This window comes from Trichoderma breve, chromosome 1 (assembly GCF_028502605.1).
Source record: "Trichoderma breve strain T069 chromosome 1, whole genome shotgun sequence".
NCBI lineage: Eukaryota > Fungi > Ascomycota > Sordariomycetes > Hypocreales > Hypocreaceae > Trichoderma > Trichoderma breve.
In genome coordinates this window covers 1,234,218-1,261,276 of record NC_079232.1, presented here as the reverse complement: position 1 = coordinate 1,261,276, position 27,059 = coordinate 1,234,218, and the positions used below count along the sequence as shown (strand labels likewise).

General features: G+C 50.7%; 9 protein-coding genes across 9 annotated transcripts; 6 read left to right on the top strand and 3 right to left on the bottom strand.

The window, feature by feature from the left end:
• Positions 1-129: 129 nt before the first annotated feature.
• Positions 130-2,159, bottom strand: T069G_00411 (spindle pole body formation-associated protein domain-containing protein; the record flags this gene model as incomplete). The annotated part of the gene is made up of 2 exons (XM_056167621.1): positions 130-2,027; positions 2,102-2,159. 2 exons carry the CDS (start codon positions 2,157-2,159, stop codon positions 130-132), a joined length of 1,956 nt encoding a protein of 651 aa, XP_056032937.1.
• A 606-nt stretch (positions 2,160-2,765) lies between these two features.
• On the top strand, positions 2,766-7,893 carry T069G_00410 (protein kinase domain-containing protein; the record flags this gene model as incomplete). Its single annotated transcript, XM_056167620.1, has 8 exons — positions 2,766-2,969; positions 3,033-4,455; positions 4,609-5,183; positions 5,242-5,580; positions 5,631-6,630; positions 6,703-6,946; positions 7,022-7,121; positions 7,180-7,893. The coding sequence occupies 8 exons, from the start codon at positions 2,766-2,768 to the stop codon at positions 7,891-7,893; spliced, it is 4,599 nt and encodes a 1,532-aa protein (XP_056032936.1).
• Positions 7,894-9,369: 1,476 nt separating this feature from the next.
• T069G_00409 (ubiquitin-conjugating enzyme domain-containing protein) lies at positions 9,370-10,179 on the top strand (the record flags this gene model as incomplete). The annotated part of the gene is made up of 3 exons (XM_056167619.1): positions 9,370-9,435; positions 9,493-9,576; positions 9,661-10,179. The coding sequence occupies 3 exons, from the start codon at positions 9,370-9,372 to the stop codon at positions 10,177-10,179; spliced, it is 669 nt and encodes a 222-aa protein (XP_056032935.1).
• A 1,277-nt stretch (positions 10,180-11,456) lies between these two features.
• On the top strand, positions 11,457-14,545 carry T069G_00408 (uncharacterized protein; the record flags this gene model as incomplete). Its single annotated transcript, XM_056167618.1, has 7 exons — positions 11,457-11,558; positions 11,614-11,670; positions 11,748-11,814; positions 11,898-12,014; positions 12,108-13,433; positions 13,502-13,764; positions 13,838-14,545. 7 exons carry the CDS (start codon positions 11,457-11,459, stop codon positions 14,543-14,545), a joined length of 2,640 nt encoding a protein of 879 aa, XP_056032934.1.
• A 2,403-nt stretch (positions 14,546-16,948) lies between these two features.
• Positions 16,949-18,366, top strand: T069G_00407 (dnaJ domain-containing protein; the record flags this gene model as incomplete). The annotated part of the gene is made up of 4 exons (XM_056167617.1): positions 16,949-17,028; positions 17,255-17,409; positions 17,455-17,996; positions 18,073-18,366. The coding sequence occupies 4 exons, from the start codon at positions 16,949-16,951 to the stop codon at positions 18,364-18,366; spliced, it is 1,071 nt and encodes a 356-aa protein (XP_056032933.1).
• Positions 18,367-20,121: 1,755 nt separating this feature from the next.
• Positions 20,122-20,929, top strand: T069G_00406 (haloacid dehalogenase-like hydrolase domain-containing protein; the record flags this gene model as incomplete). Its single annotated transcript, XM_056167616.1, has 2 exons — positions 20,122-20,130; positions 20,201-20,929. The coding sequence occupies 2 exons, from the start codon at positions 20,122-20,124 to the stop codon at positions 20,927-20,929; spliced, it is 738 nt and encodes a 245-aa protein (XP_056032932.1).
• Positions 20,930-21,206: 277 nt separating this feature from the next.
• Positions 21,207-22,881, bottom strand: T069G_00405 (rit1 DUSP-like domain-containing protein; the record flags this gene model as incomplete). The annotated part of the gene is made up of 3 exons (XM_056167615.1): positions 21,207-22,327; positions 22,411-22,445; positions 22,520-22,881. 3 exons carry the CDS (start codon positions 22,879-22,881, stop codon positions 21,207-21,209), a joined length of 1,518 nt encoding a protein of 505 aa, XP_056032931.1.
• A 320-nt stretch (positions 22,882-23,201) lies between these two features.
• On the bottom strand, positions 23,202-24,585 carry T069G_00404 (oxidoreductase family, NAD-binding rossmann fold domain-containing protein; the record flags this gene model as incomplete). The annotated part of the gene is made up of 3 exons (XM_056167614.1): positions 23,202-24,265; positions 24,340-24,502; positions 24,559-24,585. 3 exons carry the CDS (start codon positions 24,583-24,585, stop codon positions 23,202-23,204), a joined length of 1,254 nt encoding a protein of 417 aa, XP_056032930.1.
• Positions 24,586-26,017: 1,432 nt separating this feature from the next.
• On the top strand, positions 26,018-26,971 carry T069G_00403 (dihydrodipicolinate synthetase family domain-containing protein; the record flags this gene model as incomplete). Its single annotated transcript, XM_056167613.1, has 1 exon — positions 26,018-26,971. The coding sequence occupies one exon, from the start codon at positions 26,018-26,020 to the stop codon at positions 26,969-26,971; it is 954 nt and encodes a 317-aa protein (XP_056032929.1).
• Positions 26,972-27,059: the final 88 nt, after the last annotated feature.

The following is a 27,059-nucleotide window of genomic DNA, read 5'->3' as shown; positions in this document are numbered from 1 at the left end:
TACACTCGGTCCCGCTCATAATAAATCATGTTGATAACCACCCTCCATTTTCCCTGTAATAACACCAACGCTGATCCCTAAATAAAAAAACACGTATTATCGTAGATTGCTCAGACCAACGTCGCCTCTTCATGGCCGTACGTTTTCCTTGTCCGTTCCATCTCGTCGCTGGGCCCTCTTCTCGGCCATTCTCTTTTCAATTCGAGCTAGAGCAGCCGCTCGTCGCTCTGGTGGCAATGAAGCTTTGCTGTTGCCAGTCTTGGGAATATCTTTGATTCTATCTTGACCTGCGTCACCGCCACCGAGACGAGCAAAGCGGTCCTGTAGAATCTCGATCTCGACGTCCGTATCGTCGACGGATGGCGCTTTCTTGGACTGAGCCATGGATTTTGCGAGCCCGGGCATACTGGAAATTGCAATGTTGTCCTCTCCTGCGTCGCTCCCTGACCGGTTACGTTTTGACACGATCTCTCTGGGTGTTCTTGATGCAGAGGGCGGCCATTTAGAGGCCTCAGCTGTGCCCTTTGACTTTGCCATTGCTCGAGACTGGCCCGGTGTAGCATCGGTTTGATATTTGTCTCGTAAGTTTCGAGACTTGGCATTGACCCCTTCAAGATGTCGGGGTCTCTCAAGGTCTGCCGCATCGATGCTCCTGCGAGCACCGTTTGTTGCCGCAGAGAGCCTCGGTAAAACTTCCTCATCCTCGGTGTCCCTTGCCAACTTGGTTTCCTCTGCTTTATGATTCCGGCCTGCATCTTTGGCCTTCAGTGTTTTGACCTCCTTTTTGAGGTCAGTAATCTTGGTTTGGGCACGTTCAAGTACGGCTTTGGTATCTGAATCATGGGCTTCTCTCTCTTTCTTGAACAAGTCGAATTCCTTCTTCAGTTGGCCAAGTTCATCGTCCTTCCTGGATGATTCTTCCCTTGCTTGTTTAAGTTGAGCTTTGAGCGCTCTCACCTTGACCGTATCGGTGATCTCATCGGGAGCTGAGTGATCTACAGACTTTCGTTGATCAGCAGCTTTTAGCTGAGCCTTGAGAGAGGACACTTGATCTCGTAGGGCGTCCAACTCCTTGAGTTGTGCGCGAGATCGTCGAAGTTCTCGCTGGGTTTCGACTAGAGTTCTTGCCGTATTCGGCGAAGTCGTTCCCTGTAGCCGTATGCGCTCTCTCTCTTCGTCGTCGTCTTCTTCTCGCCCTTGGTGCAGCTCTTCAAGCTGGCTTTCCAATTCCTGAACCCTATGTCGGTATTGGGCTGCGAGAGCTGTTTGCTTTGTGAGAGTTGCAAATAACTCTGTAGTTTCGTCGCTGGAGGCGCCTTTCTGTTTCGATACCATATGGCTTGCATTTTCTGCAATCATCTTTTCCATGGCGACCACCTTTCCTTGTTCCTCCTTGAGCCTCTGAGCCAGATGAATAGCCTCCAAGTCCTTCTCCTCCGCGTAAGATTTGAGATGTTTCTTGTATTTGAGGAGCTTCTCCATCTCCGCTCGTGCCTCTCGATGATACTTTTCGAACTCTTCTTTCCAATATTTGCCCGATTGGGAGTGTGGCTCGTTCAGGTCCACCGTGGTATCATGTGCGTAATAATCGCCATTTTCGTCAAGTTCGTCTTCCTCCCATTCGTCCTCATCCGACTCGTCCTTGATGATACGGGGCTCGGCCACCTTGGAAACATTTGTGGTGCTTTTGCGTCTCGCCTTGTCAAGCACGTCAGATAGACGGGTTCTTTTGCTGACTGCGGGCCCCTCATTATTCGGCGAAATGGTCTTTGTTGTCGCAAGATCATGGTTGAATGACACGCGCTTCGGCCTCGATGTCCCCGTACCAGGGGTCAGCAAGATGCCTTGTGGTTTCAATGGAGTATCTAACGTATTGTCCACCGGCATGGTTGTCGATTTTGCTGCTTTGGCCCTGTCCCGTAACACTCGGTGCGACTCTCGAATAGGAGTGCCGAAGAGAGCACTTTTGAACGATCTTGCAGCAAAAACAGGAGCGGGAGTGTCTGGCTGATCAAGAAGTGCCGTGTCTAATCGTTAGAAGGGGATCATTAGGATATATCCAACACGATTATATTGTATTCATGGAAATCATTTTACTTACCTCCGGTGTCAGCCGCGTCCGGCGCGTTGTCCCCGCGCCCCAGCATCCAGCCCAGCATGTTGATAGAGTGGCTCAAACAATTGTAATCCTGATTAAAATCGGCACAAGCTTGACGGTATTTTGTATTGGCGTATCTGCAATGAGCTTGCGGGTGAAGAAGTTGGAGCGTTGCCGTGTTCGCAGGGTCGGCGGTTGATGGTTGCGAGGGTGTGTTTGTTTACTTGCCCGTCGGTGTGTTGGCCAGTGACGAAATGCTTTTTTCCCTTATCAGCGCAAGCCGCGGCGGCGATAGAGTTCCAGGTAACTTAGTGGTTACCAGGACCCTGTAGTGAGCTAGCGGGTTCCCGCAATCTGGCAGTGGATCGATCGCCACCCAGCCGCTGTAGTCCAACTGGCTCAGCCCTGTACAGGCACAGAATTAGCGGCTCAGGCAGCTATTTGGCTCGTGCTGACCATTGATGGGATCGCTGGACGAACCAGGTGATGAAACTGCCCCGCCACCAGGTATAGCTACATCGAGGCGCTACTGGCTCTTGTCGACAATCCTCCTCCTTCATACCACACCAGCCTTACTATCCCTTGTCTCTAGCCGTCTTCACTATGGCTTCTTCTGTGTAAAGCGTCACGGCTTTAGCTGTGGCTCTTACCTAGGTATCACGCGACCATGGCGTGGAAAACACCCAGGATACTGACGTCGCCGTCGACAAACTCCAAGGATGACTCAAGCTTTCCGGGCCTCAAGCCCCCCGGTCCGGATGCGACGACCAAGATTGAGTACGAAGAGCTCCAGAGGAACGAGATTTTTGCCTTAGAAGCCATTTATGGAGATGATTTTATCCAGCATACGGCGGCGCACAGCGCCTGGAAGGTATTCCTCCCCAGTCTAGTTTCTCAACCTTGCTGGCGCATGCCGACTTACACATGCATTTAGAAGTCCGACCCGTCTTTCGACATACGAATAAAAGCCCCGAGTGATGAAGAGTTTACTGTTACTGTTGGCTTTACCATTACCGCGACGTATCCAAAGACACCGCCGCTTTTGACCCTCAAGGGCCAGAACTACCTCCGAGAGGTCACCTTGTTCAAGATTCAGAAGTTTTTGGAAACGCAACCGAAGATTTTCGCCAAGGAAGCAGAAGAGATGGTCTACAAGATTGTTGAGGGTATTCAAGATATCCTTGAGGATGCTGCGCAGGCAAAGGCATCTGGTAAACAGCTGCCGTCGCTGGAAGAAGAGCGAGATAGACATGAAGCAGCCTTGGCAAAGCTGGCGCTGGCGCAAAAGGAGAAGGAGAAGCGCCTAGAAGAAGAGGAGATGAAGGAAAAGGAGAAGGCTGCTGCTGAAGAATTACAACAAGAGCTTCAGCGACAGAAGCAAAAGGCGAGAGAGTCAAAGTTCAGCCGACGCTCAAATGGCTTGAGCCCCCACCGGCCATCCTCATCTTCGATCTCGGATGGCGAGACGATTGAGTTTGATCAATTCTGCACCTTAACTGATCGCATGGGAAATACTTTGACGTTCAGATCTGTCACGGGCAAATCTGACCCTCGTAGCGGAGAGGCTTCCACCGTTTATACCGTGCGTCCAGTTCTCTCCAATGGCCAAGGAAACCAGTTATTGGCCTTGAAGGAGGCTGTCTTGCGTCCAAATGGTAAAGATCAGAAAGAATTCAAGAAACAACTGCAGTCTTTAGAATCTCGGCTACAAGATCTCAAGATTGGGAACAAGATTCACCACCGACATCTCGTCGACATTCTTGATTTCAAGGTTGAGAGTGGTGCAGCCGCTGATCGCACCGCATCCAACACGTGGACGGTGAGGGTCCTAACCCCGTTGGCTGAGAGAGGCTCACTGGAGGAATTGCTAGAGCTAGCAGGCCATCTAGAGATAGCAAAAGTTCGATCTTGGACAAGAGATCTCTTGGATGCGCTGAACTTTCTTCACAACAAGAACATAGCGCATCAAGACATCCACCCAGGGAACATCCTTCTCTTTAGAGAATCTACTGGCGAAATCGTGCCAAAGATATCTGATGCCTCATATCAGAGAGAGATTCATAATCTAACCTCTAAGAAGCAAGGCCCCATTGGACTCACCACCGCAAAATCTGCGTACTGGCTGCCACCTGAGATTGCAGCGGCTACCAAACCTCAGTATACATCCAAGGCTGATATATGGGACTTTGGTATTGTTTTTGTACAGATGGTTTTTGGGCTGGATGTGCTTCGCAAATATTCTTCTCCGAAAAATCTGATGGAATCGTTGATGCTCTCCCAACCCCTCCAAGAGCTAGTCAGCCGTTTCTTCAAAGACGATAGGCAGAAAAGGCCGAGAGCATTTGAACTTGGTGCTAGTGAGTTTCTTGCGACAGATGCTCCTGTCCTGTTTGAAGACAGTTCTGCCATGTTGTCCCACACCCCGTCCATCAGTTCTTTGCAAGCCCTTCCCGTGAGGCTCAGGCGAGATTCAATGAATAGATCAGCAGCCGTGTCTCGGTACACGGAAGATTTTGTGGAAGAGGGAAGACTTGGTAAGGGCGGGTTTGGTGAAGTCGTCAAAGCTAGGAAAAAGCTGGATGGGCAAATATATGCCATCAAAAAAATCACACAGCGTTCACAGACAAGCCTTACGGAAATTCTCAAGGAAGTCCGACTGCTCTCACAGCTTAGCCATCCTGCCGTCGTACGGTATTACAACACCTGGGTTGAAGAAATCCCTGATTCAACCGACACCGAGGGTGAAACGTCAACCGATGATTACACAGAGGATACCCGAGACACGGGCAACGAATCTGCTGGCATTGATATCCAGTTCGCTACAAGCACTGGTGGCCTGGATTTTATTTCGTCCAATGCTGGAGTAGAGTTTAACTATGATTCTGACGAAGACGAGGATGATGAGGACGACAATGAGTCTTCTGATGAAGAAGAAGACGATGATCAAAGCTCTATTGTGGACTCCGTTGGTCATCGAGAAAAGCTTCATGAGAAGGATAGGCTAGCTGTCCTGCAGCGTCGCGCTCGGATGCACCGATCTTATCGAACTGTTCTCTACATCTCCATGGAGTACTGCGAGAAGCGAGTACGTATAAATGATTGATAAAACCCCCTCTTAAGCAGTCACTAACTCTAAATCTTAGACTTTGAGAGATCTTATCGCGCGCAAGTTGTATAAAAATACTCCAGAAGTGTGGCGACTATTCAGACAGATTCTGGAAGGCCTGGCGCACATCCATTCGTTGAGTATTGTTCACCGTGATCTCAAGCCGGAGAACATATTCATTGCAAGCAGTGCCGATGGCGTGGATAATGTCAAGATTGGCGACTTTGGTTTGGCAACCAGTGGCCAGTTCTCTGTGGACCGAGCCACTGCCAACGGCTATGAAGCAGATGACATGACGAGGAGTATTGGAACAGCCTATTACTCTGCTCCAGAAGTGAGATCTGCGTCCAATGGGATGTATAGCACTAAAGTCGACGTATGTCTCTATTCGTATCTCTCTACACGTGGAAACTGACGTACTTGCAGATGTATTCTCTCGGAATCATTTTCTTTGAAATGTGCTATCTGCCTATGATGGGCATGCAAAAAGCCGATGTCCTTGGGCAGCTTCGACGTCCAGTCCCTGTTCTCCCCTCAGATTTCCGCCCCCCTGAAAAGACTCAAACGGAAATTGTGCTCTCGCTAGTCAACCACAATCCCAAAGAGCGGCCATCCAGTGCTGATCTGCTGAAGAGTGGTAAATTGCCAGTCCAGATGGAGAGTGAAACCATCAGAAGGACTTTGGCCGGATTAGCGGACCCTAATTCGCCGTATTACCAGAAGATGTTGTCGACGCTGTTTGCACGGCCCGTGGAGGCGGCTAAGAATTTCGCGTGGGATATGAATGGCACCACACCTAGTTCTGCCGAGCTTCTGAACCAAAGCATTGTCAAGAATGCGTTGATAGCCATTTTTCGCCGCCACGGAGCCCTCGAAGCAACACGAACTTCGATATACCCCAAGACGGTGCACCAGGCTGACAACGCTGTCCGACTTCTTGACTCTAACGGTACCGTTCTCCAGCTTCCTTATGACCTTACGATGGGACATGCTCGAATGTTGGCAAAACACTCGCAAACTCCTCCTCTGCAGCGCACCTTTACGTTTGGTAGCGTGTTTAGGGATAAGCAAGATACGGGACAGCCTCAGATGTTTGGTGAGGTGGATTTTGACATCGTCACGATCGACACACTGGATCTGGCATTAAAAGAGGCCGAGGTCTTGAAGGTCCTGGATGAGATTCTTCATACATTTCCATCCTTGTCTGCATCACAGATGTGCTTCCACATCGGACACTCTGACATACTTCAACTCATTTTTGAGCATTGTGGTATTCCAACTTCTTCTAGAAGGGCAGCAGCAGACGTCTTATCCAGGTTAAACATTCACAACCATACGTGGCAGAAGATTAGGATGGAGCTTCGATCCCCTGCTGTGGGTATATCGGCCACTAGTATTGACGAACTTCAGCGTTTCGATTTCCGAGGTATGAGTCCACCGCGGCCAGACATGCACAGCCTAGAGAGTTGAAACACCGCTAACTGACTGTATGACACAGACACACCAAACAAAGCGTTTGCAAAACTCAAGCTCGTCTTTGAGGGCAGCGATATGTACCAGCGGGCCGCGTCGACAATAGCGCATCTCAAGGAGGTGGTTGAGTATACCAAACGATTGGGCATCACTACCAAAATCTATATAAACCCTCTCAACAGTCTCAAAGAAGGCTTTTATATCGGTGGCATCCTGTTCTCTTGCATCTACGATAAGAAAGCCAAAGATGTGTTTGCCGCCGGTGGCCGGTATGATCACTTGATCAACGAGCAACGCCCCAAGATTGGAGGACAGTTTGAGAAACGCCATGCCGTCGGATTCAGTTTGGCTTGGGAAAGGTTGGCAAAAACGCCAAAATCAGGCGGCTATTCGTTCTTGAAGAAGAGCGAAGAAGACGTGAGCAGCATATTCAGCAGTAAACGTGTAAGTACCCATCAATGATGCGCCAATCTGAAGTGCCCGGCTAAGACCAAAGTTGCAGTGCGATATTCTGGTGGCAAGCTTTGACGCAGCAACCCTTCGATCCTCTGGTATTGAGGTATTGCGGCTACTTTGGTCACACGATATCAGTGCAGAACTTGCTAGAGACTCAAGGTCTCCAGAAGATCTCATGTCAAAACACCGAGATGAGAGCTATTGTTGGATCATTATCATCAAGCAAGATTCGATGCTGAAAATTAAGACTGTGGGAAAGAAGGATGTACCGGATGTGGATATACCCATGGCGCAGCTCCTTTCTTGGCTAAGACCTGAGATACGAGACCGAGACAGCAAAGCCGCAGCAAAGTTCCGCGGAACGCCCGAGCCTGCAACGCAAGGCGAGAAAGATCACGAGCAAGAAGTCAAGATTTTGGTTGCCCAAACCAAGAGCAAAAAGTTCAATCGGCGTACAGTAGTGGAACAAGCACAGATCACCGCAGCCTCGCTGATGAACTCGTTCCTCGAAGGCCCCATCTTGGCCATTGAAACCAGCGACCACCTAATGGAGCTTGTACAGAGTACAACCTTGTCGGACCCTGAGAGCTGGCGGAGGGCTGAACATGGCGTGGCAACGTCGGAGAAGAAGAACGTCCGTGAAATTCATGATCAACTTGACACTTGGAGGTACAAGTATGAAAAGAAGGGTGGCTCGAAGCATTCGTTCTTGTACAACTTCCGGTCAGGGACATGCATGTACTACGATTTATCTGGCTGAAAGATGTAGTTGAGCAAAGGGGGATATGTGCATATAAGTCAAAGCGATGTATATTTTGACGTTGACCTGTAGGTAGCACTGGGCTATTTCCGTGATATATACGCAGTTGATGGGCAGATGTTATTTATCCAGTTTTACTTTTATCCAAGAGTTGGGTATAGCTCATAATAATCACCTATAATCTCTCGATGTGGTTCACTTGGTGCCTAACATAGAAGCCGTCGGGCCAAATGCATGGACGCCACACAACATCCAGACGGCTGAGTGAACCATTTCGCTGGTTGCCATTGGCCACTTATGGAGCGAGAATAAGCAATGATAAGGTGCGCTCAAACGAGCTGAATGGAATCTTATGGAAGCCACTAGTTTTAATTTCTTACCCCTACATTACAATGGAAAGTTCAGCTTCATGCTAGCAAAATGAATTTTTTGCTTCCGGTGGCGGCTTGAGGATGACGGCGCAGATCTTGGTATTAGATCGATGGCTTGATAATTGCAGTTAGAGCGCGCCTGTTAAGACTCGGGTTACTCCGTAGTGGGTGGGTGGCCAGAGTCTTACCGGTACCGAATCTTAGTGAGCACGTACATTAGAGTGGTTCTCTAATTGAGACCTGCAGCAGGGCTCTAATATGGAATGACTTGGTCTCGAAACAATGCATGAATTGGGTTCTATCGTATGTTATCGTACCGTGCAGCTGGATGCCCGTCCATTATTGGCAGCTGGCTTCTTGTCTCTTCTGACGGAATTCAATTCAATATTCAGCTCATGACAGATGTCAAACTCCTTTCCCCCTCGTCTCAGCCGATTCACGTGGCGGCTAATACGAGTACCGCCTATTGCATAGCTCGTACCGCCCAAGTAGCGCCGATTACCAGCGCCACGGGAGCAATACTTGGCAGTACCTGCCGATGATAGCAGCCCTCGGACTCGGAATGCACCCCTAAAGCCCAAGCGAGGACCCCTGCAGGCGGGGGCGCCTGGGGGAGGGGCAGCAGCGCTTTTGGCACTCTAGCTGCGACTAACAGGCGCCCTCAGAGGCCCTTGGAGGCTTCACCGCCCGGGACTTGCGGCAGTCACCTGTCGCAGCCACCTGATGCCGTCACATCTGTGGTGCCGTAGCCGGCCCGGCTGAGTTTCGGAAATTCCTCGACGAGCGCTTCTACTTCGCCAACCCTTTGCGGCCCGGGAATCTTTCTCTTACTTGCATCTTCCCTCTTTTTTTGATCTTTGTTCTCGTACGCGCCTCTTTTCACACCCCAGCGACTGTCCTTGGACGATAGCATCGAGTCATCAGTGGTGCCCATCCGCCTTACCCGTCCATCCGCCCCCTAGACTCTCCCGATTGCTGCCGACACTCGGCCAGAAGCCACTGCTCTGTGACTCGAGTTTGCAGAGCAAAGAAGACAACGACGACTCTCGGACCGCTCTACCTATTCATTTTCACGTATAACGGTTCTACTCCCCCTACCAGCGTCATGGCTCAGAAGCGCCTTATGCAGGAGCTGCGGTCTCTCCAGAAGGAGAAGTGGGTAGAGATTACAGTAAGTTCACCCAAATCAACTAGACTCAGCAACGAGTCTCTTGCTCACCATATCTAGACGGACGAGACCAATCTTCTTAAGTGGAGGATCGGCCTCTGGGTTGTCAATCCTGATAGCGTTTGGCATGGAGCGTTCCTCAAGGTAAGCCAAGCCCGCCTGCTATGCTCTCTCTCACAGTCACTTTACCTTGGCTAGAATCGATGAGAAACTGACAAGTTGCTTTAGGCCGAGATGAGATTTCCATCCGACTATCCCTATCAGCCACCGGCCTTCAAGTTCCTCACCCCCAACATCATCCACCCCAACGTGTATTCCGACGGAAACCTCTGCATTTCCATTCTCCACAAGCCTGGCGAGGACGAGCAGTCCGGCGAACTGGCGAGCGAGCGATGGAATGTTCTACACGGAGTCGAATCTGTTCTCAGATCCGTTCTTCTTCTCATGGACGATCCCGAGATTAACTCAGCTGCCAACGTCGACGCCAGCGTCCTCTACCGAGATAACCGTCCCGAGTATAATACTTTGGCCAAGGCTACGGTAGCCGCGACCAAGAAAAACATCCCGGAGGGTATGAAGATGCCCAGCATGGAGGAATTGACTCCAGTACCGGTCAAGCCGGTCGATGACGACGCAGACTTCTGGAATATGTCAGATGAGGAGGAAGACTTTGGAGGAAGCGATAGCGAAGAAGATATGGACGACTTCGATGACGAAGAGGAGGAAGAGGATGAGGATGACAAATGAGCATCCTCATCTGAACGCAACATGACCTTTGGATGGAAAATGCGCTGTTTCCCCCGCGAAAGAGCAAATGGCCGGTTGGCTGGCTTGTCCCGGCACGCCAAAACCGACGGCATACTTCACCTACTCAACTAGCGGATCCGTTTTGATGGCGTTTGGCGGCTTCTTACCTACGTTTGCATGGAGCGGACTGGGAGAGGGTCCGGTGTCATGGCGTGGCATCTCTACTCTTGGACCACGGAAGGATTACATTTGATTTTTTGCGGTTTTTTTGTTTTGCACTACTGCTTTTGCTTTGCGTTTGCCGGTTTGGGTCATTACATGCATTTCTCATATTAGCGGGTTTTTATCGTTTTTGTAGCTCGAGTCTGAGGGCAGCCAAGTTACATAGAAGGCAGAAGCGCATAGACGCGTTGATACACCAAGCACATATACATACACTTTTATTTAAGAAGATGAAAAGACTACGCTGTGTTCTTTTGGCCTGAATAAGCTGTTTGTGTTGAGAAAGGCTAGAAACCCCAGCTCATCAGCTAGAGCCGATGACATCCAACCTTGGAGACGAAATGGTTAATCACCGAGAACCTCAATACACATAAAATTCAAGTGGCAATTTAATTATTTGGGCTGCTATGCATACGTACGTATCTAGTACATATGATCCATCATTTGACCAGAAGAGCTGCGTAATTCGTACGTGGCCCTGCAGCGGTTATGCTTTGCAGCGGCTCCAGGTATTGCCAGGTTACTTCCAGCAGCCCCTCCCTCAGTACTCCAGGTACCTAACCAGCTAACTCAGACTAACATGCTGGCCGCATAGCCGCAGCTTATCTTATCGGCATGAACTCAGGTCCCTCCTTCACTGACGTTTTGCCCGCAACCGCCTTTCACCTCCCAAGGTGCTCATCCCATCAAACGGCCAGGGCTCGCACCAACAACTAACAGCTTGCGTCGCTTGCTGGCGACGCTCTCCCGCCTCTTTCATTGCTTAAATTGACCCCTCGCTCATTTTTGCTTCTTTATGCCTGCAGACGCCACGCCCTGGTTTGCATCTTCGATAGCTTTGTTCCGTTTCTGGAGCTAGGGTCACCTGTCCTGTCCTGTCCTGTCCTGTGCCTGTCAAACGAGGCGAGAGAGAGAGGGAGAGACACGGGCGTGAACCAGGCTCTGGCTGGTGTCCCGGAAACGCAAACTGCATTTCAACCTCGGTATTCTTACTGTTACAGCTACAGCAATCCTGCCATTGTTCCGAATAGAGCTACCAGTGGCCGCCATTCGCCATGGCTTCGATGGAGCCGTCCGAAGATGACATCTCGCAGGTCATTGACTTTGCGGGCCTCAACCCAGTCGATGACCGTAACTTGGTCATAAACGCCCTCAGAGTTCGTTTGCACTGCACTTGAGCGCCAGGTTACTGTGGCAGCTAATACGACACAGAATAATAATCGAAATGTCGAAACGGTCGTTATGCAATACTTTGACAACTCTGAGAGTGTATGCACTACTCCTATACCCCAAGTCGCCTGGGATTCTATGACCGAGCAACAATATACTGATCTGTATTGCTGTAGTTCCGACAAAAATATACTTCGCTATGGAACGAGTCCATGTTCTCAGCCGATAGAGACGGTGCTGCCGGTACCGATGGCGTCAGATGTATGAAGGGCGAGCTATCCACACCAATGGGGAGAGTACCATCTGGTAGCTGACATTCTGAGCAGCATTTCACATCGAATCATTAAACGGCAACGATATCATACAAGGGGTGACGCCTCCTCCGCCTGGCTACGGAGCTCCATCAAGGCCTCCTTCGCGGTCCAACGTCAGGTCCCCACTAGGTAGGATGGTCGACTGGGCCTCGGGGGACACAGCTGGTAGTGCTCTGCACTCCCCCGTACCTATGGAATAACCTATTCTAACATAGCTGGCAGGAGGAAATAACATGCAGTCCCAAGAGGATGAGGATATGCAAAGGGCGCTGCGCGAATCAGCACAAGAAGCGGGGCTATCGATCCCTCCACAAGAGTCAGGCGTCATAAGTCAGTCGACTTCAACGCCGTACTTTGGCCCAGCAAATCGTACCGAATATGACCAGGACAACTGGGCCATGGTTCCTGTTGGGCCGCTCAAGACAAGGCTGGATAACGCCCCATCGCCAGCCCAGAGAAAGCGATCTCCCGAAACTCCAGCATTCTTGATCCAAGGATCCGGCTCAGCGAGACACCACACCTTGGGTGGCTTGCTCACGATTTTTAGTCAAATTCCCTTAGCGAGGAATGTTCTCCTACGGTGCGGCTCTCCTGCGGCATCCTACGGCTTTAATAACGAATGGTGGAATGGACAGGAAATCCTACCTCCAGAGGCTTTACGTCAAATACAGCCAGAAGAAGCGGGGTGGGGCTACGACAATGCTGCGAGGCCAAACTTTGAAGAGGAAATCCATCGGCTCATGGCGTTTCTCGATTCGACAGAGAGGAGTTATGGAACAGTCAATACGCTTACGAATTTGATGCAAGATACAACAAGTGATATAGAGAAGCAATTTTATGCCCAACTCGGCGACACCAATGATGGAGAGTTGCTGGAGCCCTTGCATCAAGAAGCGATACTGGCAAGCGTTGGCACTAGCGAGGACAGCGAGATACAACATGCAAGATTTGGATTGCTTGAATTCGACCACTCAGGGCTTGAGTATGCACACATCAAGACTCTCTACGAAGCCCTCGATTATTTGATGTGGGGAGACCTATTATCGTGGCATGATGCCGACGACAGGTCTAGAATCGCCATGTTTAAGAAGATGGGTGAAGTTCTAACCATCAAAGTCGGAAACGATGGGCCACTTGATTCCTTTGAAATTCCGGAGGTGCTATATCCTGAACGATATCTGGAAAGCCGTAAGAAGGAGGCCAGACGAATAGCATCTGCTTTACTGGAAACCAAGAATGCACTCGATAGCGTAACAACTGAAGAGCGGCGTCTACAAGAATGGCAAGATGACTGGAACCAGCTGACGTTTAACAAGACGGACATGATCCGCAATGCTACGGAGCAGTGGAAGGCGTTTTCAGATTATCTTGAGAGCGCCGGTCGGTTTCAGGCGATGGAGGCTTCGGGGTTCGACACGAACAAGTATCCCAACTACCGGGACGCCCCATGTCAAATGACCGAAGTGCAGGCCAAACACTCTGAACAAGTGGACGAAGTACTTCTTTTGACTGAACGGATACTGCATGATATGGAAGCAAAGACTGAAGGTGAGAAGATTTGTCAAATCACAACCAAAGATATGGAGTGAACAAGCCGTGCTAATGAGCTATCTTAGATCTCCGCGTTCAGCTAGAGCAGATTCAAGCCAAACAACGCTTCCTCGGCAAACTCTTGACTGTTCCAGACAAGCCAGGCCGGCCAAAGCCAATGACGTGCAAGAAGTATCTTCTCCGAGGCGTGGCTACTGATAGAGACATTGTTTACGTCTGCCAGCGCCTGTATCCGGAATCTGTGGAGTCAGAAGACCCGAAATCACCGGTCGATCAGTGGTGGCGGCTAGAGTACTCTCCCAACGAGGACCAACTGGTTAGATCCGAGGTACAGTAACCTGTTACGCTTTTATTTTGTGATTTACCCAAAAGCAACGCTAACGCCTGTTCCTTTTTGATAGAAGGTAGAAGTCGAGCGAATCTTTAGAGACGTATGGCTCGAGACAAAGACGCCACTGCTCGTATATGCGACTGAAGAAGCAATCTCCACGCCCAAGGCCCCATTGTCAGATGCCCTGAATATGTTTGTTAGATCGGATAATAAGGCGTTCCGGCAAGAGCTGAAGCGGCCTGTGGCTGACAGCGTTGAGGAAAGGAGGCATACTTCTGTCGACCCAATCTCACCTTCTAAGCGAAAGCATCGAGATAGTATGGACTCTATGGACACCAACCGAGCGTCTATCGGCAGCGAAGATAGAAGTCCATTTGAAAATGCATTTGACGAGCAGGTGGAACAAGCAGAAATGGAGATGGCGGACATGTCGGGGGGCAAGTCGGAGTATGTCAGGGGCTCTGACGCTGAGGACAAATTCGGGCCTCTCGAAATCCCACCGACCACACTTGGCCGTGATCCAGCTCAGATGACGATTGAATCTGCGACTCTTACGCCAGACACGTTAGCGGCAGACGAGGGCGAAGCACATAAGCCAACTCCTTCTGAAGACAGCCAGACAGACGACGTAGTGAACAAGATGGCTGAGGCCCAGGTAGCTAAGAGTCCTGAAATGCAAGAGCGAGTTCGGCCACCGTCACTCATACGACCACCGTCAGGGAACGACACTGGGAGAAAGCTAAGTATGGACATGGATATATCTGATATCCAGGAATAAACGTCTAGAAAGGGGGTCTTAGAAGGCATAATTACATGGACACGTCATGATTTGCCCGCCAAATGATGAAGAAGAAGAAGACGGAAGAGGGGCAAGGAGGACAAGTTTGCCTTGAGACTTTCAGGGAAAAAATCGACGATGGGAGGAGGTTACGGACTGGTGGCGAGGTCGTTTGTATAGGGAGCTAATCGCGGACTGCCAATGCACCACTTTCAGTGGGCACGATAGCGCAAGATTTTTGAATGGCATTGTTGGACTTTTGGCGCTGAGATTCTCACTTTCAAGTGAGATTGGACTCAGAACTCGGTTACAGCGGCGAAGCGAAGGATTACTATTAGTAGCCAGTCTTGATATTTACCATTAACCTCTATCTTCATTTTTATCCTAATACCATCTCCGAGAATATCAATCGTGGGGTTGTCCAATTCTTAGAGCTTGGTGTTGCAGTGCTTGATCTCGTGAGCACTCGCAAGTTGGGCATAGGCCAGTTTAGATATGGAAGCTTCTAGAAGCTTCCACGAGACGGGCATTTTTGGCCGGCCACAAGCTTGTACATGGAATGATTCAAAGCTGTGCTTGTGGGTTGAACGCTGTAGCTCTACGGATATTGCTTGCCTTGGTGTTTCGGTTAGCTGCTTTAGTGCGATGTTTGTTGTTTCTCTTTTTGCTGTTCCGAGTTGCATCAAGGCGTTACCGGGTACAGTAGGGCATCAAGTGCTGTAGCATGTACTCGTATACATACTATTTGTGCCTGACGTAACGTACAGGGATCGTGAAAGGCCCATGCAACCAGGGATTTCACGTATGTAGCAGACGAATGGAGGATGCAGGGGCAGAAAATAAGATAGAATCCATTCATTCAATTCCCTTTGACGTGGGATGGCTGGGCGTGGCTGGGATTGAGGCCTCATTGGATTTGATAGACCAGCGCATCAGGGAGTTGGGTTTGATGGAGGTTGACGGGTCATTGCCAACTGGAGCTTAGTGCTGCCAGCGAGCTGTTTAGGGCCCATGTTTAGTGGGCGTGATTGATCCCTGCAGCGTGGGGCGAAGCGGGAGGGTGGTGATTTAGGTTCCAGGTTGACGTTTTTTGGGCGGAGTGAGAATGAAGGTGTTGATGTGGAGGGATGTTATGGATGGTTGGATGCAGTGTGTACCTGGTGAGAGCTTTTAAAATACTTACAGGATGATATATGAGAGGACGGGAAAAGAGATGAGATTGTAGAAGGAAAGGAAAGGAAGGGAAAGGAAAGCCGGGAGCTTGTTGTAGCCCATCATCTCATGGCATGATACAAAAAGAGAGCATCACCTGCCCAACCCCGGACCGCTTGCAAGAGGCGACCTGAGCGAGTCACCTGCTGCCAATAGATTCCGCTGTGCTTCGTATGTACCAGACAAGAGACAAAATGGGGATCAATATATGCTCTCTCTGTCTCTCTGTCTCTCTCTTCTTCCCTCTTGGACCCTTTTTTCCTCTTCTCACTGTTCGGCTCCAGTATCTGGCATTAGCACCTGTTGTGTGCGTTGGCCTGCCGTAGGTTGATGCATCTGCAGCTGCAGCGTTTCCGCATCACATCACATTCATCTTACATGACAAACCCCCCTCTTTTTACTTGCTTTAATACGGTTATTGGTTCGACGGCTTTACAATTCAGACGTGTGCAGGCACTAAGACATATCGACGACTAGAGGTTGTCTTGCTGCAGACGTTATCGTACCAGCACGGCTTATATAGCACCAGACAGACCCCTCGGCTGCAGCTGGTCTACTTCTACCTATTAATCTCAACTATCACCACGGCTACCCATTCTTCACTTCTCCGATCGTTGTCCATTGGCCGCCTAGCATCAAATCAACCTAGCAGTCTTCTTTGTCCGCCCTGGCTGTGCCGATCAAATCAACCGTTGCCGTCTGGTACTTGTATATTTGATCTCCCCCCAGCTCTCGTGCGTCATAGCCCGTAGCGGGAAGGGAAGCTTCTACAAGGTCCCAGCAAAAAGAGACAGCCCCACAACCGGCTCACCTTTGTGCTGTGGTAACCTGACCAGGCCTGAATATTAGTAGCAGCGAGGCTTGCTCTCACGCTCACGCTCACTTCTCTCCCAGTTTCCCCTCCATACCAGAATCTCTTGACCGATCTTTCTTTTTCTTCTTTTCATCTTCCATACCTTTACCATTTCTCTCCCTCTCTCTACAATTCGACCCCCCAACTGCGATAGCATCATTTTTTGCCTGCTTCGCCTCTTTATCCAATTTACGATTCTCAGCACCAGCGTTACGTCTCGTGAGGCTCTCGTCTTACAGTCGATTCGTCGCATCATATACTGTGAATCTGCCGTGGCAGCAGCTGCCGCTGGCCCCCACCACTGCTAGAGAGCACGCACGCCCGACCAGTTCGTCATCATGGTCAAAGAGACCAAGCTCTACGATACCTTGGGTATCAAGCCTGAGGCATCGCAAGACGAGATTAAAAAAGGATACAGGTATGTAACCATCTATTTCGCTCATTGATTTCCTTTCTCTCGCGCCCGGCTTTTTACTCCCATCCTTTGTCGTCATACTTGGGTAAAGCTAGGCTGGCGGGTGGCAATTGGCCGACGACGACCATTCGCATGCTACTCCCCCACACAGCTTGCCGCCCAACCAGCCAATTCGAAACCCATGCAAAAAAGTGAAATAGAGAGAGGCTAACCACAATGCGTGTAACAGAAAAGCTGCTTTGAAGTGGCACCCTGACAAGAACAAGGACAACCCCAACGCCTCGGAAAAGTTCAAAGAGTGTTCACAAGCCTACGAAATCCTATCCGACCCGGAGAAGCGCAAGATCTACGACCAGTATGGCCTCGAGTTCCTGTTGCGGGGTGGTGCCCCTCCACCCGAAGGCGGTCCAGGGGCCAATCCATACGCAGGAGCAGGCGGCATGCCTGGAGGCTTCAGCGGCTTCGATTTCGGAGGCATGCCGGGAGGAGGCGGTGCCAGAACTTTCCACTTCAGCACAGGCGGCACCAAGGGGTACAACTTCATGAACCCTGAGGATCTGTTTGCAGAGTTTCAGCGCAGCGGAGGAATGCACGGCGGCGGCGGAGGCCACGATGATGATGACTTTAACTTCTTTTCTTCCTTTGGCGGTGCGGGCGGTCCACGGTCAGGTCGGACAAGGACAAGATCCGGCTTCGCTGAGCCACCGCAGAGGAATCGCGAGCCGACGCCCGAGATTACCACCGTTGAGCGGCCGTTAGCTCTCACTCTCGAGGAGCTGTACAATGGAACGACGAAGAAGATGAAGATTAAGCGCAAGACGTTTGATGAATCGGGCAAGCGCGTGCAAACAGATCAGATCTTGGAGGTACCCATCAAGCCAGGGCTCAAGAAGGGTTCCAAAATCAAGTTTAATGGAGTTGGTGACCAGGTGGAGGGCGGTAGACAAGATTTGCACTTTATTGTCGAAGAGGTAAGTTAAGCGATACCCTTACACAACCCCCCTCCCTACTATTTGACCGTTCTCTGAATACTAACCAACTTTGCAGAAAGAGCATCCCTTGTTCAAGCGAGAGGATAACGACATTGTGCACACCGTCACCTTGGACCTCAAGGAGGCTTTGACTGGATGGAAGCGGGTAGTCGCTACAATCGACGGCAAGCAGATCAGCATAGACAAGGGCGGCCCAACGCAACCCGGAAGCGAGGATCGGTACCCTGGATTGGGCATGCCCATGACAAAGAAGCCCGGGCAACGGGGCGATTTCATTGTCCGCTACAGGGTCAACTTTCCGTCAACCTTGACATCCGAGCAAAAGACGCAGCTAAAGGAAATTTTGTAAGATTGGAATTAGACAATCTACAGGCGCTTCCTTCCAGCAAGGCTTGAAACAATTAAAAAAAAGAAAAAAGGGAAAAAGAAATTACCACACATAACGACAGAGGGCTTGGTATGCGGGACATGAACAGGACCTCAGAGAAACCAAGTCGCATGATCCTTTTGAGAAGGCTGGGAATGAATGTCCGCGCAGTCAGGCACAGTCCCGTCTGTCAAGCATACATGCCGCGGACGACGACAATGAGGAGCTGGCGTGTTTTCTTCTTCTTCTTCTCTTTATGTTTTTTCTTTGGCCACCTTTGTAATGTCAAGAGGAATTGACAAGGAGTAGAGGCGTTTTAGGGATGAATTTCTGGCAGAGTTTAAGCACGCGGAGGATTTTTTTGTTGGCACGAGTAAGACGAGAGCATCCAGGCCTTTGTGATTGAGGAATTGCGGGAGATTTATACATTATGTTTAAGTTGGTCGATGTAGCGACACAACACTTGATTGATAGCGGTTGAAAAGAATTGCATTGCTTTTGGCACCAATAACTGCGTAGTTGCTGTATATATGTATTACTCTATAATTACTAGCTGTTGAAATTCAGCGACTCTTTTGATGATGAAGCCTTCATACATTAATTAATGCCTTTGAGTGCATAATCTCATTCATAACTACCTTGAGGATTCTGGCGTTGAGCTGTTGAAAAGCCCTTTTACAAGCTGGGTCTCAGCCACCTGAGGCGCCGTCCCCAGGTCGCGTTCCAAGACGTGGTCACGAGCAGCCAAGAAGCATGACGAGAATTCCAGCTAAGCGAATTGACTAAATGGTTCTTATTCATTGGCTCGACCGGGCCGCTGCTGACATTGATATTAACATGATGCGCGTTTATGATATCGGGGACAAAGGATATAACATGATGCGCGTTTAATATCGGCAATAAAGTGACAACGTGAGCCTGGCGGTTTGTTTTATCCGTACGGAGCGACGAATCATTTTAGCATGGGGGAATTGGGGGGGCTGCTAACATGGTTCAAGGAGGGGCGATGACGACACTGATGACCCGCGGAGGGGGAGGGGTAAAAAACGGGAAAAGGAAACGAGACGAAGCAAGGCTGGGATTTGATGGGAATAATTGGGGAGTGGTGATTGGGGAGAGGAGAGAGAGCTAGGAGGACTAGACAAGGGGGGATTTTGATTGTTTTGGATCAATGTTGGAATGGGGGAGGAAACAGAATTATTAGGAGGAATATTGACAGTAGGGGAGAATACTAAGGACGTGTTACTGTAAATGGGCTGAGTTACTCGTTTTGGCATGTGAAGGAAAACGAAGTAATGATGATTCAATTGTGCGTCTGGTACTTTCTGGTGAGACGGGGCTGACTGCTGAAATCCATATCGGCATCGCGCCAAGAAACAAGATTTCCATGCAATATCCACTTGCTGCAATGTGTTTTGACACGTCTGGATGCCCTTTTTGACTCGGGGTTTCACATGAGGTAATTGCAACAGCCTTTCATGCGTACCTGTGCCTGTTTTTTAAGCGGCCTGCCATGTGGAGAGCTTAATTGGCCTGGCTTACTCGTACTTGGGTTGATCTTTCGTGCCTTATATACTTGAAGCCGTCTCCCGAGTTCTCTCGTTATTTCCTTCCTCCTTTTTTCTTTTTCTTCATACATTCGGCTAGTAAACACTTCATTGTATTCTGTTTCTTCTTCCTTTTTCTTCTACGTCTCTCTCTCCTCTCTTGGATATAATACCCAACCATTTCATCAAGATGCCTGAAGTAAGCCAAGTCTCTCCTCCAGATCTCCCAATCCCTCGTTTCTGCAGCAGCTAACCTTCTTCCTCTCCAGATCAAAGCCATCCTCTTCGACTGCGACAACACCCTCGTCCTCTCCGAGGAGCTCGCCTTCGAGGCCTGCGCAGACCTCATCAACCAAATCTGCGCCGAGCGCAACGTCCACGTGAAATTCACCGGCGAGACGCTCATCCAGGAGTTCGTCGGCCAAAACTTCCGCGGCATGCTCACGACGCTGCAGAAGACGCACGGCATCGACATCGCGCCCGACGACCTCGAAAAGTACGTGCTGGCCGAGGAGGACGCCGTCATCGCCAAGCTCAAGGCCGCGCTGAGGCCCTGCGTCGGCGTCGACGAGCAGCTCGCCGCGCTGGAGCAGAGCGGCAAGTACCAGCTGGCGGTGGTGTCGTCGTCAGCGCTCAGGAGGGTGCGCGCGTCGATTGAAAAGGTCGGGCAGGACAAGTACTTTCCTGGGGACGTTGTGTTTTCGGCGGCGACGTCGTTGGAGAAGCCGACGAGCAAGCCTGATCCTGCTATTTACTTGCATGCGCTCAAGGTGCTGGGCAAGGCGGCTGGCGAGAGCGTTGCGGTTGAGGACAGCAAGAGTGGTACTCTGAGTGCTACGAGAGCGGGCATTAAGACCATTGGGTATGTCGGTCCGTATGCTGATGACAAGAAGGAGGAGATGGAGGGCGTGTTGCGGAATGCGGGCGCCGTGGTGATTATGCGCGACTGGAGCGAGTTCCCGGCTGCTTTGGCCAAGATTGAGAAGGGCGAGGTTTAAAACTTGGACTTGGTCTTTTCTTTTTATTTTATTCTTGCATTATGGGTTTGCCTTTTTGAGAAGGGCGTGGAAATTGGGTTCTTTTTTGCTTGTTGGCTTGGTTCATACAGGAGACTAAGACAGAGACACCAACATGGCAGGCTAGATATGATTAGATATGACGGAACGAATTGACGCTTCTTGAGAATATAAACTCATTCAAAAACACACGGATATCTGTTTGGTCCATGTCATATGTTCCAATTATACGGACGTTCGCTACAAATCCACCCTCATGCTAATTCCTCCAGTCCATCAGAAAGCTGTTCACGCTCTGCAGTGTGCTTCTACTCGGATTCGCCTCCGGATACACCGTCATGATGGCTCCGAGCCTCATCTTGACCAACGTCTTGGTAAACGCCACCTTATCGTCAGGCACGCGGAAGCGACCCTCGTCGTCGAAGAGATAGCATGACAACGCGAGGGCGACGCCTACCGAAAGGTCCCTGCCCGAGTCACAAGCTACGATGATCTGAGGCGGCTCAGCATTACTTGCTGCATCTGTTTCGTTGGCGTGCTGGTGGTTCTGGAGGAAATTGGTTGCGAAGGAGCATATTTCGGTGAGGGCTAGGCGGAGGTTGCGGCTGGCGGTTTTGTGTTTGCCGAGACCGACACGGAGGAGCGTTGGTGAGAGAAGCCATGTTTCTTTGGGTGTAGGAGTTTCTGTGAGGAGGATGAGGCATTCGCTTGGCTGTTGTTGTTGTGGTGCAGAGGGTATTGGCGATGAGAGATCGAGTGGTGATATGGGGCGGACGGAGAGTTGTGGTGTGAGTTGCTTTCGAGGGAGGGTAGCTGGATTTGCATCGCCGGAGGGAGCGGACTGGCGCTGTGCTTTGGCTTCTTCTACTAGCTTGATGATGAGGTCGGGGACGGCGGCTTCTGCGGCGGAGAGAAAGGTTGTTGTGTTGGCCCAGAAGATGTCTGGGGTGAGGCCTAGGGCCCAGTTCTCGGTGTCGTCTCCAGCGCCTTGGATGTAGCCCCCTTCGTCGACTTCGCTGCCTATGACTCGTCTACTGGCTGTACAGCAGATGACGGGTCGATATTCCTGGAATATGACCCCTTGGTCTTGGTCTTGGTCTTCATCCTCGTCGTTATCTGAGTCTGGGGGAGGAGGGAGAGAGGAGTCCTGTGTGATCCAGAGGGGACGAAGAGGCTTTGTGAGAGATGTCGGGAAGGTGAGGTTGAGTTCTTTGAGGGAAGATAGAAACGTGGGTATGAGAGCGGTGATTTGAGAGTGTGTGGATGCAGGGAGGTAAGGGGGGAGGAAGAGGTTGGAAGAAAGGGGGTTGTTTGGGAGGAGGGCCATGTTGAGAACGGTGCACCATATTGGGATGGTGGTTGAGAGGGCATCGGGCATGCCTGGATTTGAAGAGTCAGTATGATGTATGACTTTGATAATGAATGAGATGAGATGTTTCTCAGGGGGTGATGGGAGGACTTGCGTTTGCCGCGGCGAGTAGAGTCTACAATGATGATTCTTTTGAGATTGATGTTAGCATGAGATGTAAACCATATAGCCACTTATGAGTCCAAAAAGAGAAAGCAACATACCCGTCATTCTCCTCAATCATGTCAATCAGATGCAAATTCAACCTCCTAGTGCTAAACTTCCAGGCCCGCTCATGTCCATCCGTGCTCTTAAAGTACGCGCTTCCATCTTTCCTGTCTGGCGGGATGTACCAGCTGCCGCATCGTTCATTCGCCACCAGCGGCCTCTTTTTTCTCTTGCGCTTCTCCGGACCTGAAGCCGAATCAGAAGAATAGGTGGAGAATGAAGAGGCTACTTGGGCGACAAAGGCGGCGTCGGCGTGGATGGACTTGAGGCGGTTGTGAGGCGTGAGGGTGCTGCGGCGGAGTTGGGTGAGGAGGCTGGAGATGGAGGGCTGGTTGGAGAAGATGTCGTCTGAAGACATTTTGTATTTATTTGATTTCTTTGTTAAGTAGAGAGTAGGATACAGACATAAAGAAGGCTGAAGAGAAAAGGGTACTGTGAGTTTGATATTGAGTTTTTGATATACAGTTTGCTGCTAGTGGTGGGTTCATGATTTTTTCTTAGCATCTTCACATGTATGTACCCACCTTGCGCTATGAATCATGTAATTGGCAGCGAAAAAGCACAACATTAAAATACAGTGAAGACAATGGTTTTTGATCATTTAAAATATTTATTTTTCTTTTTTGATAACTTTCATTTCATCTAGTCATTATTTTGGTTGGCATACAACTCATATCTCTACACCAGCTTCCACTGGCCATTCTCAACCACAATCTTAATCTCACGGCCCTCATCAATACTCCGTCGTCCAGCCTCCAGAATGGCTGTCGTCGCAATGGTGTTGTTCAGAGTAGGCAGACCCTTGGCGTCCAGGTCAGCTGGTGTAGCCCTGCCCTCGTTGACCGCGCGGCAGCCATCAACAAACTTCTCAATGGAAATGTAGCCGTAGCCCGTCTGGCCGTTGAAGTTGCCGTCCTCGTCAGGGGCGTAGCGCATGTAGAACGGGTTGAACCACTGCAGCTGGCCTGCGCGATCGTCGGCGACGTCGTAGCCTCGGTGGGCCTGGTCGACACGGATCTCGCCCTCCTTGGCCAGGTAGTGAAAGTACTGGTTGGTGTGAATGCCGGCTCGCTGAGGCGCTGTCCACGAGGAGGTGTAGACGGCAATGGCGCGCTTGTTGGGCTCGTCCTTGCGCTCCCAGGTGACCAGCAGGGAGATTGTGTCCTCGGTCTCGTCGACGCAGCCCAGGCTGGTGGCGACACCCTTGGAGGAGGTGGCCGAGACCTTGGTGGGCAGGTAGCCGCGCTGTTGGACCATGGAGTCGCAGATGTCGACGTGGTGGCTGTTGAGGTAGTAGGAAATGTCGGACTCCTTGCCGGCCCAGGACTTGAACGTCTCGAGCTGCGACTTGGGCTGTGACATGTAGGAGTAAAAGTAGTTCCAGTCGCCCAGGGTCTGCGCCTTGAAGCGGGCGTCTGAGTAGGCGGGGTCGAAGCGCTTGTGGTGCTCGATGAAGACGTAGACGCCCTTTTCGTTGGCCTTTTGGGCCAGCTCCAGGTGGTGCTCCAGCAGCTTCACGGCGGGCTTGGTGATGAGGACGTGGATGCCGCGCTCGATGGCGTACAGCGCAATGGGGAAGTGGGTGGGATCGGGGGTGAAGATGGTGATGGCATCGCCGGGCTTGAGTTGGTCAATGGCGGCCTTGTAGGCGTCGGCATCGACCTTGTCGTTGGCTGGGAATGAGTCGAATGAGGTGTCCAGGTTGTTGTAGACTTGGGTGATGTTCTTGTTGAGGTGCTCTCCTACAATGGGGCGAGTTCACAGTCAGTCAGTCTCATCTTTGGCCTAGGAACACCTTCAATGAGCTTGTACGTACGGATTGCGGGAAACTTTGTGCCATTGACACCAACCATGCCCAGCTGGCCGACTTTGCCTCGTCGTCGCAGGTCGAAGAGGGTGAGGCCGACAACGCCCACCTTCTTGTCGGATCCAGAGGCGCCACCGCCAACGAAGCCGGTGGTGTACTCGCCAGTACCGATCTGGAGTTTTACAGTCAGTCACTCAGTAAAGTGGTCAATTTCCAGCTGGGACTCACCATCAACACGTTGAGAGGGGTCGCCATTGTGAGTAGAGTGTCTTCAAAATGTCTCGATATTCGTGAAGGAGGTGGGGTATCTTTGTGAGATGGAGAGAACAGAGACACGCTGCGATGACGAGAAGGGTTATGAAGATGAAGCGAGAAGAGAAGAAGAAGATTACAGCATCAGATTTTAAAGACTCGAAAAGAAAAAGATCATCTACAGCCTTGCCGAGTCGCGTTTCTCATGCCAGCTTCCGAGTTGGTGACATGCTGACGGAGGAATTGAGGGGCATTGGCGGGGCAGCAATTGGAGGGATAAATAAAGGCCGTGGAGCAGCATTCAGTTGCTTCTTGGACCCTCATTTTCGTGGGATTTGCTTTAGTTCAAAATGTGCGATTTAATTGACTACATTGCGACCTTGATGGATGCAGATACATGATGCAGAGCAAGCGAAATAGCTTATTGTTGTCAGGGGGTTGTGCTTGTTTGAAGCATGATCCATGCTTGACTTATACAATTGAAGCATCTCCATCTGCTAAGTCTCGGGATTCACTACCCCGCGCTGCATTACACGACCCCGCAGTCTTGGAGAAAAAGTCCAGGATACAGAGCATTGCATTGAATTCAAGTCAGCACCCGAAGAGCAAACAAGTAGCCAAGGGTATTCTTCATATCCCGCTACTTGAACTACTTCTCCGCCTTCACTTTACTGTCAGCCAGCAGTCCAACCTCCTGAAATCGGCCTGAATAAACCCGACGGACATGGTTCGACAACTCCAAAAACAACAAAAAATTATATAGCCGTACTACCGACGGATGGATCAAACTAACCAAGTACAGGTACGGCGGAGCGGGTTTGGCTTCTCGCATTTATTCCTGTGAATGGTGGGAAATGCCCAAAATCGAAATATCCACCAATCAGATGAAGTATTCACGCCCATGCCGCCATCTCCATTGTACATGTATCCTCTTCCCCAGCATCTCCATCGACTCGACCGGAACAAGTTGCCTTATATATCCACTACCAAGAGCCGTTGCAATAGTACTGATCCAATGCTGCCGCTCGCCACGGCTCCAGCTCACTAAATCTCACCCATTCCATCGCCGTCTTCGGATAGCTGTTCTTGGAGTCGGGGTCAGTCGGCCGAGCTACATCATGGATATCGGAGCCCTTCGGTGGCTGCCCCTCCGAAACATGTGCCCATGAGTAGGAGAGTGTCATGTTTGTGGCTATAGACGGCTATAATTTGTGCCCGAACACGCAACTCGTGCTTGTATTGGTTTATAAAGATTGGATCCATCCTTTTAGGAATACAAATCCAATAATCTCCTGCTTGTCTCCTTGTCTCCTCCATAAACGTTGTTTCTCCATCCTTTCCCCTCTCCGTGTTGCTCATCCTCCTCTCCATCCCGTCTGCGTTCCTCCTTTGATACCCTCACCAAAAGTCTCACTACACACATTCTAACCTCACAATGGCGGCTCCTGCTAAATCGCTGCCATGCGGCATCTACGCCCCTACCATGACCTTCTTTGACCCCGTCACCGAAGATCTCGATATCCCCACCATCAAGAAGCACGCCGAGCGACTCGCCAAGGCCGGCCTCGCTGGTCTCGTCATCATGGGCTCCAATGGCGAAGCCGTCCACTGCACAAGAGAAGAGAAGATTGCCGTCGTCAAGGCCTCAAGAGAAGCTCTCGACGCCGCCGGCTTCCAGTCCACACCAGTCCTGTTTGGAGCCACCGAGGGCAGTGTCAGAGGCACCATTGAGCTGTGCAAGCTCGCAGCCGGAGCCGGGGCCGAGGCTGCTCTGATCCTGCCTCCGTCATACTACCGCGCCCAGACCGACGAGGAGTCCATCTACAACTACTTCATTGCCGTTGCCGACGAAAGCCCCATCCCCATCATCCTGTACAACTACCCTGGTGCTGTGTCCGGAATCGACATGGACAGCGACCTGCTCATCAAGCTGGCCCAGCACAAGAACATCACCGGCACCAAGTTCACCTGTGGCAACACCGGAAAGCTCACACGCGTTGCTCTCGGCACCAACGCCAAGACCCCCTTCCAGGAGGGCTCAGGATACATGGCCTTTGGTGGTATGTGCGACTTTACTCTGCAGACGCTGGTCAGCGGCGGTAGCGGCATCATCGCCGGCGGTGCCAATGTCATGCCCAAGCTGTGCGTCAAGGTCTGGAACTCGTACGCCGAGGGCAACAAGGAGGAGGCCGAGAGACTGCAAAAGATCCTCAGCCGTGGTGACTGGCCTTTGACAAAGGCGGCCATTGCCGGCACAAAGCAGGCGATCCAGAGCTTCTATGGATACGGAGGATACCCCCGTCGGCCGCTTAAGCGCTTGGAACAGGCTCGCGTGACGGCCATTGAAGAGGGCATCAAGGAAGCAATGGAGGTTGAGAAGTCACTGTAATCAATGGTATATAAATAGGTATGTAATAGATAAAAAAAGATATAATTTTGATATAACCCAGCGTTGAGTCTATTTGTTTTTCTATCAC